We start from the raw sequence: 12500 nt of genomic DNA on the forward strand, positions 1-12500 counted from the left end.
GCGAGTAAAGGTGGCCAAAATAATGCCCTTTAGACTTTGCTGCACACAGTAAGAGTGCAATGTATGTACCACTCACTTCTCGTTCAGCCACCTCTCGCAAATGTTAGAAGTTCATTTGAACGCTTTCTCGGTATTTTCCAAGATGGCGGAGTTATTTTTAGGCAACCTCGTTCCCGGGGCCTTTTCCCCACCACCTGTGGAGGGAAAAGACTCGGGAACAAGGTTGATTTCCAAGCCTTCTTCATTATCCAAGATGGTGGCCATGTCAAATTCCCCACCCTGGGAATATTTCGCACGATCAAAATCGGCCCACCCTGGGGACAGACTTCAAAGTCAAAGCCCCCCCTCTCTGGGGCTTCACATTGATAAGTGCATTATAGGTACGTATATATTTCTTTCATAAATTCTCCGGACCAGACCCTTATATATCATACATTAATTTGTTTCTCCTTATAAATTTCGTAAATTAAACATGGATACAATGAAGGGCTTTCGTTGGCAAAAAAAGTGCCAACAAATTTCGGCTTGGCAGATGATCAACCTGGCTTGGACAAATGCAGTATTTACAACCTCGTTCCCAGGGCTTTTCGCCGCCGAGGGGAAGGGGGACGCCTTCCCCTCGGCGGAGAAAAGCCCTGGGAACGAGGTTGCAGTATTTGTCAAGAAGACACATGATGCGATTAAATCTTTCATTCTGGTATATATTTGTTCGAGGACGATTGTACTGATCCAGTTATAGTGTACCAAGTTATAGCGTACCAAAATACCCCATATTTTAGCTTTAGTTGCTTATATCTCAAAATGGAAACTCGGTGACCCCCATTTTTTATTTCTAGAATGTAATCAGCATGCCAGGATAAAACTTTTTGATTCAGAGCCACCTTAAATAATTGAAAATTTAAGGTAGCTCTGAATGCGCTCCACAGAATTTTTTTTAAACTTTGCAGAGAATTTTATCTTGGCCTGCTGATCATTTTTGTGAAATAAAAATTGGGGTCACCGAGTTCGTTTTTCAGATATGAGCAACTAATGGCAAAATTTGGGGTGTTTCTGCAAGGCTTTCCTGTTTCCATGGTAACTTAATACGTCACAAAAAGGACTGCACCTTGTTCAGCAATAATTGATGTTTCACATGGTACCATAACATTGGTGTTACGTGATATACGTGATAAATTGTTATCGTGACAATCCTTCTAATAACAAGGTCTCTTAAAAGTGTTTGAGCCATTAAATGCAGAAGATCCCGAGGCAGGTAAGGGTATGCTACTTCTTGCTTATTTTTTGCAGTCCATTCTCTTGCCGTTATCTTCTTGCGGCCAGCGTTTCTTCTCCGACGAATTTGTCGAAGCAAAAAAAAAAAAAAACAGCAAGAAGTTCCATCGAGTTCATTTGTATTAAATTGTATTGTATTGTATGTCGGATGCCATCTTGGACTGCAAGTTGAGAAGACACGTGATTAGGACATTCGATTTTATTCCATGATTGCCCCGCCAGGCTCAGCCAGATTTTCAAGAGGGCCGCTCACGATGGGGAATTTGCCTTGAGAGGCAAAAAATACCAAAAATATTTGATACTTTTCTTATGGCCTCACAAGGAGAAAATCTCACCAAAATCTCGCTGTACACGTAAAGAAATGGTTGAGCTACAGCTGCCTCGCGAGGCGTTTTGCTCAGTTATGACTTATTTATGCAGCGGGCATTTAAGGCGGAAAAAGAAGGGAAAAAAAAACTCTGAGAACGTTCAGCACGCTGTGCACGCAATACATGAACGTGTTTTACATTTTTGTACGTTTTTTCCCATTCCTTGAGAATAATTTGTTTCGCTTGGTCTTTCATCTTTACGTCGTTCAGAACAGTTTTTTTCTCGAGGGGTAAGTAGGACGCTTTAATCAAACCAGAAGGGTCGTGACTGTTTACAACGCGAATTCATATTTTGATACGGTTTTCTTATTATATTGTCCGTCGTTCCTTCGTGTAAAACAATTGAAATCGTTGGTGTGCGGAGAACGTCAGCGAATGAACCACTGTACGAACAAATTCATCTCAGGGGCAAGAGTTTTGCCAACGGGCAATCGGTTGAGATGGTGATACGTTTCCATAGTTTCCAATCTGCGGTTTCCAAGAGGCATCCTACGGGTGTTAAAAACTGCTTTTTCTTTTTGTTTTCAAAGGGTTATTAGCGAAAAAATGTCATTTTCAGGCCGTTTGCTTTAAGGCCTACGCTATGACCAACAGCAAAACACGAGTTCTCGTAGAATCACAAAAGTTATGTCTGGGTTACGTCGGGGCGGGATTAAAAAAAAAAAGTCTCCGCTTACGAGCCAGAAGGCTCATCAGGCCGGCGCTTATCTCCGGTTTCTGTAGCATGAAGCGACTAGGAGTATTTGTACTCCCCCCTGGATGGGATGCTAGTCCATCGCAGGGTTACCCCCAGCATTACGCCGGTACCCATTTATACACCTGGGTGGAGAGAGGCACTGTGAGAGTAAAGTGTCTTGCCCAAGAACACAACACAATGTCCCCTGCCAGGCCCCGAACCCGGACCACTCGATCCGTAGTCGAGCGCACCAACCATGAGGCCACCGTGCCTCCCGGGGGGGCGGGATTAAACCTAGATAAATGGCCAGTTGGGAAGACAGTGTGTTGGTTGGCCTGTGGTGATCTGAGATGGAGCAGTGTCATCTAACAGAAAAACCGTTTTATCAAATGAACAACTCCGTTGGTTACGAAGGCGCTTATCCATTTGATAATGATTTATTTAGCCTGAGTTTTTCAAAAGATAGGTTTCACTATTATCCGGGGAATTATTCACTAGTAATAGCTAAAACCAATTAATTTAGCTACTTGTAAATGAACAAGTAACCATGCTGTGGGATTAGTTAATTTTAGCTCATTAGTTTGTAATTCTTTAATCTCTTCAACCCATAGGAACCGCAACGCATTGCTACAGATTTGGGAGTCTACGTAAAGACAAAGGTTGGGAAAAAAAAAAAACAAGAAAATGTATGTTTTCGTTTTATTGCAACAATTTTAATATTGAAAACAGACATAACCATATTCCTTTAGGTAATGTTGAGAAAGCTTGTACGTCTTCTGCTTAGGTCGAGCTTCTAGCTCGAGCTCGAGGTTTGCGCAAAACCACTGGGAATTATTTCTGTTCGCCTAAAAGACGCAATAAATATCGGTCAAAACAGTAAAATGCATAAAAGACGAAAAAGATTCTGGACATTCAGCCTTTACTTGTGCTATCAAAAATGCCTCTTTCCTGCCTAAATTCGGAAACTGTATCAGATACCATGTCTCAAACCATCCCCTTTAACTTGCCTGAAAGCCGAACTGATTATAAAAAAGAATAAATGAATTTCATATTATATTTAGTCATTTGATGGGGCACTGCAAACCGGCTAGTAGATATTTCTTTTCGGTCGAAACCATCTGTAACTCAAAGCTCAATAATGTACCTCACATATTTCGGACAGAATAAGGAAAAGAAACGTTTGTTTAGTTTCCGAATCAAGGAAAACATACTTTCACCCACACACCCCTCCCCAATAATTAACCCAATCACGCAATTTTGGTTTAAGCACATTGAGCTAAGAAAAAATTGACACATTGATCTCGTAATTACCGGAATCTCTTGTCAAATTATCAATGTATAAAGAAGTTTACTTTTCGTCTTGTTTACTTAATGAAAAAATCGCATGTTTTAATCACCAATTTGCTCTAAATACACAATACTCGAGTTGCTAAGGTAGGATTTCAAGAAGGGGGCTCCATGTAATTGCTGATTTAGAATGTAAGATGGCTTTGAGTTCGTTGAAAATTTGCAAACAAGCGTCTTATAGAGAAAAGCTCGCCGAAGAAATGGACTGTATGTTTAGCGTCAATCGCGGGCCATTGACACCGCGCAAACGAGACGCCTCACAGTTTGAGGAATGTCGACGCAGAGCGCAAGTTTAAAGAATGAAGAACGCTTTCCGTACGTTGTCATTCCGTTCAGAACCGACTATCGGAGAAGAGCATCTGAGAAGATCAGCAAAATGCACTGCTGTAGCACCAAGCACAAGGGGCGACCTTGTTGTTGAAAAGAAATACGAAGATTTGATTCACGACTTCGTGCCTGATTGCTTCGAGCATATTCAGAATTTCCATCATTACCGGAGCGATCTGGCAAGGATAAACTCCGGCTTCAAGGTAATATATCTAAGCGACAGTGAAAGGACAGCAAATAGTGAGAACAAGCTTAGAAAGGTATATAAACAATATGTCAAATGTGTAAGCCCGAATTCTTCTTTTAAAGGTCATTTGCAAAGGGTCCGTGGGAATACTATGCAACCAGAAAAGATAGAAAACAAGAACGAGGTTGCCAAGGATACTTTAACTTTGTCTCAAGAATGCAAATACGAGGGCATCGAAAAGTGTGACAGGAGACTTGAAGCAAGCACGAGATATTCTAATCTTGAGGTTTTAGGGGAAGATACTTGGCGAAGCTGCACAGATTCCAATGAAGCGAGTTCGAGAAAGAAACAGAAACAGCGATTACCGAGTCCGAGTGATGGCAGCGAGGATGATGCAACAAGTGACATTGAAGATCCACGTGGCAGGCTCGAAAAGGCGGCTGGGAAGTCCATGCCGAGCCAGCCGAGTTTTCAAAGTATTGACAGCAATTTTTCTGGTACAAAACCTCCGGTCACTACCCCCAACAGAATGTCCAGAGGATCGTCCGTACGAACGCTTGTTTATGAAAACCGCAAAGGCGAGAAAAGTGTTAACCTCAATGGAACATCGTTTAGGCTAGAACCCTCAGCGTGGCAAGCAGAACAGAATCACTGTCCCCACGGCCTTGCACCATTTCATTCACGTTTCCCACATCTTAAAGCGAGTTCTCTTCCTTCCAGCCCCACGAGACAAAGATGGAGTGAAACGGCAACTCCTCCTTGGCAACAATACAGAGTTCTCTGCGATGCATTTCGACCAAACAACTCGCCCCAGACCGTCGTGTGCCGGAAACGTTACCCCAATAGGTATAAAAGACCAAAGTTTGCGTCCACCACAGAGCTGGAGTACTATATTCATGTTGTATCCAAAGCGTATGTGTGAATAAACTTGTTTAAACTTGGAACGAAGAAAATTCTGTACTGTGTTTGCCGGAATGGCTATAGCAGTTTAAAAGCGTATTTCTTAGAGAATCCGAGGGGGGGGGGGGGGGGGTGACAGTGGAAGACGCATATTTCTGTAAACCCTGATAAAGTTTAACTGTTACCCTAATTAGTTTTTTGTCTGAATTATAGGAAGACCTTTCCATTTAAGTAAAGATTTGCTCGTTTCAAGTCAAAACAACGGGAAATAATGTACGGTATGTTGCTCAGGAAATGTTTTTGTTCCACTTGTTGCACTCGCATGACATAGCCTGTTGCAAATCATACGGCCTGTGTTTTGTGTTTAACCGTGCTGAACGTCAGGAAATTTACTCGCTAATAGAGACCCTATTGAAGGCCAATAAGATTAACCATTTACTAACACTTTTAAGGTGACCGCTTTTTTGGCATCCTCTGTGATTATCGCCGATCTACTAGGATCTACAATAGTCTGCGATCGTCTGAAATCACATGACAACTGTGAAAATACCAAGAAAGGATATTGTTGTGCGTTGATAAACAGATTTCAACATCTCTATTAATAAAGAAATCTCTACGAGTAAAAAAAAGTTTTTATTGCTAAAATTGCGTTCTTAACTTCGAGGATCATAGCTCCACTTGATTTCATATCCGCAGTTCAATGTATGACCCATTTCATATATCATTTCATTCGTTGGTTCATTCATTGCACGAGAAGCCACGCATGACCAGCTCCTAACGTCAGTGGCTTCATAGCGCAGTTGGTCAGAGCGTCGCAGCGGTTTTTCAGGCTTCTCTAAGCTATTGCTAAAATTGCGTTCATAACTGCGAGGATCATAGCTACATTTAAGGAAACCTCAGTCTATATAACTCCAACCTATATCCTTGAGAAATAACTTATGACAGCAGCTAGATAGAATCACCTCCAATACACACAAACAAAGAAGTTGATCATCGACATCAGTGGTTTATGCCTAACTGATCAAAAAGGGAAACAAAAATGTAATGAACGTATCGTAGTTTTATGTATTTACTGTGCGCAAATTAGATAAGAGTACTAGTGTTCTTCTGGAATGGGTGGGTTCCCCAGTACAGTCACAAATGAGTCTATTTTTAGAACACCAGTTCCTGAGAAAATCAGTCCCTGAAAAAACATGGCAAAAGCAGTCACGCGTGACGTCGCTTCATCTGATTGGTTAAAATTGGCGGCACTTTGTTTGTTTTCGCGCGTAAAGTGTATCTAAAAATAAACCCACTTGTGACTGTGATGTGGCAAGAGAGAAAGACTCTTATCTATTTCATTTTTGTTGTTTATTCTCAAGGAAAACTGATTATATACCGTCATTCGGAAAGTCATTAAGTTAATTAAGACATAACATAGGTATTTAATATGCATAAAGACATATAGATAGTAAGAAATGAGCTATTATGGATCAAAGAATGTATTCAGAATGAAGACCAGCTTACCGGACGTTGAGTTGCGTTGAAATGGTCTTTTATTGACCGAATGCATAAATGGCGGCCAAAAATGTATTCTTTTGTTTATATGCAAATGAGACTCACTAGACTCGCTCTTGAGCAACCTTTCTTTTGTATTTTATCCATGCAAACGAGGCTAGTGAGGCCAATTAGCACATAAACAAAAGAATATTTTTTCGGCCGCCATTTATTCATTCGGTCTATTAAACCCAGCATTTTATTACGGTCCTCTTGCAACTTCAAGGCTTTTTCCCTTATGGACAAATGAAATGAAATGAAATAATGAAACTGCATTAAACTGTGGGCATTCAGTTTGTATACTGTGGCCGTGAAGGACCGAGGTCGGAGGAATCGGAAGCAAAGTGTAAGAGCGCATTTCCGAACGGTTGAAACTGAACCCCCACAGGAACCCCCACAGTCAGGTAGGACACTTCATGGTAAATACATAACAAAAAACATTAGGGCCAAACAGGGAGACGATAATCGATCGTTTCATGCTCCCTAAGTATATGGTTTGAAGTGTTTAGTAACTCCTTGGAAATATTTAATCCTGAGCATTTGTTCGAGATTTGTTAGTTTTTAATGACCGTCGCGGTCATGAAGTATCTTCACTTTGCCAGTATAACGCATTGCTGTGTATTTGTCATAGAGTGCCCCACCTGACTGTGGCAGATCCGTTCTGGGGCCCGTTTTTCGAACGTTCCGAAAACTTTTCGGGCCCGAAAAGCAATTCGTGAAACTGCTAACCACTTGTTTTGGAAAGCCGATCTTTTAACATGTTTTTAAGCCAATTAAAAGAAACATGTCTGTAAAGTTTGACGACTTAAATCCTCTCTATTCTTGAGATACAGAAGACATTGTGACACCCGAAATGGCCCATAAAGTTTAGAGACTTTCGAGGAACGGGCCTTGGTCACATCCACTTTCGATTTGCTGTTGCCTCTGTTTATCAAAGCATAGCAATGTTGATTGTTTCTTTGAAAAACCACTCCTTTGTAGGAAAGATACTTTTCGTCTTTGGCCAACGAACCTTGATTAGAAATCGTACGCAAACTGCGGTGACAAACATCAGGGTAAACAAGCCTCACAACTGAAATAAATTTTTAGGGACTTGACGTCGTTTCGTATGTCTCATCATACATCTTTAGAAGTAACGGTTACCGTTAGCTAAAATTTTTGAAATATATAACAATAATTTGAGTTGCTTATGAGGTAATATTGATTGTAACAAAAGGAGGTAATACAATACTCTACGAAGATAAACAAGAAACAATGAAAACGAAAGAGCATATATCCCAATAAAGATACAACTTTTCGCGGGTGACGTATTCATTTAACGTATTCAGTGAATACTTTAGCAGCGAAAACCTATATCTTTATTAAAAACTTTTACATGTGTATTAGGTATATGCATTTCAGGTATGTGCTTGTTTAGCCTTGTTTCAGTAATTATAATAGGATTTGAAGCCCCTGTAATACGGTCCTTGAAGACATATATTTTGAATTGGGACTGAAATGACTCTAGGTGAAATGATTAATATATACGACGCTGAGAGCGCGATTTCTCAATCATTCATTCACCTGAATTATGAACTGGTAACAGACCAGTGGCTTGTTTCTCAAAAGTCCCGAAAGTTTTCTGGCCTTTTTCGGGTGCCACAATTCTCTTTATATCTTCGCAACGCCGAGGTTCCAAGCCATCAAACTTCGCAATCCTCTTATTTTTTTCTTACATTAAAAACATGTTAAAGGATCAGCTTTTCAAATTAAGCAGATTGCAGTTTGACGACTGGCTCTTCGGGTCCGAAAAGTTCTCGGGACTTTCGAGAAACAGGCCCCAACCCCCATATCCCTTGTTTGCTCAGATCACGTTTATTGTAAAGCAGTGCAGCACAAACGAATGAATTTTTTTTCAGCCTTCTCTAGCAACTGCTTAAGTTACTGTGAAGGGTGGTTTGTCTCATTTGAAGCTATCGATTGTGTAAACACAAAGACTCGCTATACAAGGCGTGGTGCCCTAGGGCACAAGCAGATGCCGTGGACGCATACAGTATAAAGCTCTACGATACTGAATTAGTGCAATAAAAAGCCGCTAATTGCAATGTGTCCGTAATATGTTATGAGATGTTACCTGTCATTTCTTTTTTTTAAATCTCCCTTTCCTTTTTCTCCCGCTGGAAATATCTTTCAGGGGTTTCGTCTCTTTCTTACTGTTTGCAGAGTTCATATAGGTGGACTCGTTAAGAAACTCTGGAAACTACAAAAGCGAGGAAAGTGAGGCAGCGCTTCATGCTAACTTGACAGTGACCACGCACAATATTTTGTTCTCAGTTCACAATAATCGCAACTTTTGACTGGTTGTCTTTTAGAAAAAGGCTGTGGTTTATGCATGAATGGTAAGGGCCAAAACAGCGAACAAAAACATGAAACGAGGAAACTCGTCGAGTTTCATAACCATCTTCATACATTAACTAAGCTGTTTGTTGATCGCCATCTTGGATAATCAGTTGTGCTTTAATGTGAATTCGAACAAAAGCAAATCGTGAAGCAACTGACCCCTTTTATGATACGTCTTCGTGTTTACTAACTTCTTTAAAACATAACCACTGCAGATGAACCCATGCGCAGCACAAACGTTTCTAGATTTATTTTTCTTCCCGGATTGATGAAATGCTAAAAATTTAACAAAGAAACCGTGGTTGTAGATGTTAATATGTCGTATTTTCATTAAAGTTCTAATTTTCCTACCAAATACAAACATTTTAATTTTTTGGCTACCAAATAAAAGCTTTTTCAAATTATGGGCTTTAAAATTGTCTTGAAATATTGTAGCCTTTAAAAGTAGCGCTTCCTAGACAAATTTCAGTCTACAGCTTCTTATATCGGCGAGATTAAATGTTAGATGCAAACTTTTGCTCTAATATTGCCCAGGCGTTTGTCAGTAATTAACCAAAAGTTATTTCACAGAATATCAATTTTTAAAAGCTTCATTCAAAAAACAAATATGGTGACTTGCTACTTTAAGTTGGTTGGTTCAATTTGAACTTCTTACGTAGCGTTATTACGAGAAAATGTTCCTCAGTATGACCTAGCTTTACACTTATTCGGTTTTCGTAGAAGAGTCCAGAGGGTGGCCGTCTCGCAAAAAGGCAGGTGGAAAGAAAGAAAAAAATTGCGAACACTAGTAAAGCTCTGGGATGACAAGGCTCTTCACTAATAATCTGGTTAACTGGGTGCAAGAGTTGAATCATTCGCTTTTCTGGTTTCGATTCCAATGAAGGAAGATAAAATATTATGCCTTAACTGACCACTCCCCGTGCATAGGCGCTTTCCATGCACAATGAAACTAATATTACTGCTACAACAGCTTCAAGTTTGGCTGACAGTCACGCAGTATGGGACTAAAACTAGAGTTGTCCTCAGTGAGCTCAAGAAAAAAGGGCCCTAAACACCCGGCCACGTTAACTCCACATAATCACCTATAGAGTTTGGAAGAACGTTTACTTTTGGCCTCTGCTTATAGCTCTGCGATGCAATCTTCCCTTTCGTAAACAAGAGACACTTACGACAATTTTCACTATTAAAAGGGCACTGTCATGAGCGGCGCATGCTCGAGTTTGTTTGCTCTCGAGCCCACGGAAAATTCTAGCCGCCATCATGGATTCATGCGTGAGTCACTTATATTCGCGAGAGTTTCTTCTTTGTCCACCATGGCCCTCCCCAGTGGACACCATTTTTAATTTGTCGAGTCAACTTGAAAAAAGTTCACCTAACACTTTTCAAGTTTTCACAAGACGCTAGCGCATGCGCTCCTCTTTACAGTTTCCCTTTAAGTTTGTCGTTTGCTAATTAGGAAAAAAATATTTAATCTAGGACTAGATTAGCAACGTATGTCACTTAGAATTAAAAAAGAATGCGAAAAAACCTTAGAAAAGAAATAGAAAAAAAGTTGAAAAAGTGGATAGAACGATGTCGAATTCGGTTCAATGGCATTAGCGCAATGAACTTAACCTCCGCACTACCGAAACAACACCTTTGAACTGGCAATTTTAAAATATTTAAATGAAGCCTCTCCTAACAATTTACTTAAAGCCAACCGAATAAAAAGGCTTGGTTACTAAGAGTAGCATCGACCGTCAAAAATGGCATCGCTTGTTTACGAAAGACAAATTAGCGACGACGACAAAAACGTCACCTCAAAATATAACTTTTCACTATCGTAAGTCTTCCGTCATTGTTCCATCTCGTTCACGTCTCACAATGTGGGCGAAGTATCCTAAAAAGAAATTGGTATGAGCCGGTTAGGAGCAAAAATAGAGAATATATGGTTCGCCGTTGTACGCTAAAGGTGGCGTCAAAACCTCAAATTTGATGATTTGGCGTCTTTGCTATGAAGAGAACCACAAAACTATGCGCTAAAATGCGTGCGGCACGTCAACCCGGTATCAAGCTAATTCACCTCAAGCGGAGTATGCTAGGCAGATCAGAGTTGAGAAAGGCCACGGTTATTTCAGATCAATTTTGTACAGAAAAAAACAAAAACAAACTGAATTCTGGTAATTGTAGTCAAATGACGCTATCGTGAAAATTGCCTATTGTCAAAGTAAGCCACAGCCAAATATCGCCTTCTAAGTTCGATAATCCACAAAATACTGGCGATCAAAAACTGGCAAATCATTGCCGGACAAAAGTGCCCTTGTAAAATTTCTTATTTATAAGAAATATCGCACTCTGTGATTGGCTGAGAACAGCTAAGCGTTAGGTCATTATTCTCCCGTAATGCCCACGGGCTTCTGATAGATTATGCAGATTAATTTTTTCTTCTTTAGAACCGTTGTGTTAGCCATATAATAAACAACTTAATAACCTCGACCGTTCGGTCGTTACAGCGAAATCTCAAGACCTCGGCCTAGGTGTATTGACCTCGCTATCGCTCGGTAAATACGGCAAGGCCTCAGTTTTAGATTTGGTTGTAATGACCTCTCTCTTGGTTTTTAAATAGTTATTAATTAAATTTATAATTTCATGATAAAAGTGCATAATTATGCAAAAATAACAAAGGCTGCCCTTGTAAAATTTCTAATTTATAACCCATTTGTCAGAGGTGGCTGACTTTACAATATTCAATAGTGATTTTTGGAGAATTGATTAAAGAACGGCGACCTTATGCTAACGTGGCAAAAGCTGTGAGCAAAGAAAAATTTGAAAGTGGCTTTTTACAAGAATTCGTAATTTAATTTTTTTCTGACGCTGACTAAAGGCTGAAATGAACTTCCTTAATCTTCAATAGGTTCTTTCGTCTATCAGTTGCATTTAAATAAATAGCGCTGAGAAAACTGCTTGGCGGTTTCTCAAGTTATTCTCTTTTTAGTTCTGGTGATACATTCTGAGATGCCGTGAGAAATTTTATGGCCAACTTTACATAACGTAATTGCTATGTTGTGCTAGCCGAGACTCTTTTAAGTGTTAAACATAAAGTATGAAATTTGGGTTTTTGCAACGTTACAGTAGAAAAGACAACAGAAAAACAAGGTTTTCAGCTTGGTTTACACTTGTTTTGTAGTGTGTGGCCTGCTGGAATGAAAATACCCGCTCAAGGTCATCCTACCGAGGTCCTACGCGTCTGCAAGTGGGCTGAGTTGAAGGCGATCTCCGGGTGACACGTTTCCTGGGAACTGACCGTAGTTTTTTCCCAAGCTTTCCCCGTAGCTGACTGAAAACTGTTTAAAATTTGAACGACTTTTTTATCCAAAGAATCCATGGCTTTAGACGAGAGTTGGACAGAGTCTCTAAAGCTACAACTTGTTCCTTTATGATTGACAAGGAAGCTCGTCAATTAACTGTTTCCGAGTTTAGTCAAGTCAGCTCTACTATGACTCATCATGTTATGAAAGCCTAGTCAACG

General features: G+C 40.1%; 2 protein-coding genes and 1 long non-coding RNA gene across 6 annotated transcripts in view; 2 read left to right on the plus strand and 1 right to left on the minus strand.

Annotated features, from left to right (window-relative positions):
- LOC138024274 (uncharacterized) overlaps positions 1 to 12500 on the plus strand; it is an 847896-nt gene that overhangs the window by 498434 nt on the left and 336962 nt on the right. The gene's annotated exons all lie outside the window — the stretch shown is intronic.
- Positions 1 to 12500, minus strand: part of LOC138024290 (uncharacterized) — a 123301-nt gene that overhangs the window by 78275 nt on the left and 32526 nt on the right. The window lies entirely within an intron of this gene.
- Positions 3758 to 5186, plus strand: LOC138024256 (uncharacterized). The gene has a single exon (XM_068871407.1). It carries the CDS (start codon positions 3963 to 3965, stop codon positions 5097 to 5099), a length of 1137 nt encoding a protein of 378 aa, XP_068727508.1. The 5' UTR covers positions 3758 to 3962; the 3' UTR covers positions 5100 to 5186.

The sequence above is a fragment of the Montipora capricornis genome, chromosome 11, assembly GCF_036669925.1.
Source record: "Montipora capricornis isolate CH-2021 chromosome 11, ASM3666992v2, whole genome shotgun sequence".
Taxonomy (NCBI): Eukaryota; Metazoa; Cnidaria; class Anthozoa; order Scleractinia; family Acroporidae; genus Montipora; species Montipora capricornis.

Bases quoted from the DNA above. Each gene is read 5' to 3' on its own strand.
- LOC138024256 (XM_068871407.1), top strand. From the start codon at position 3,963: ATGAAGAACGCTTTCCGTACGTTGTCATTCCGTTCAGAACCGACTATC.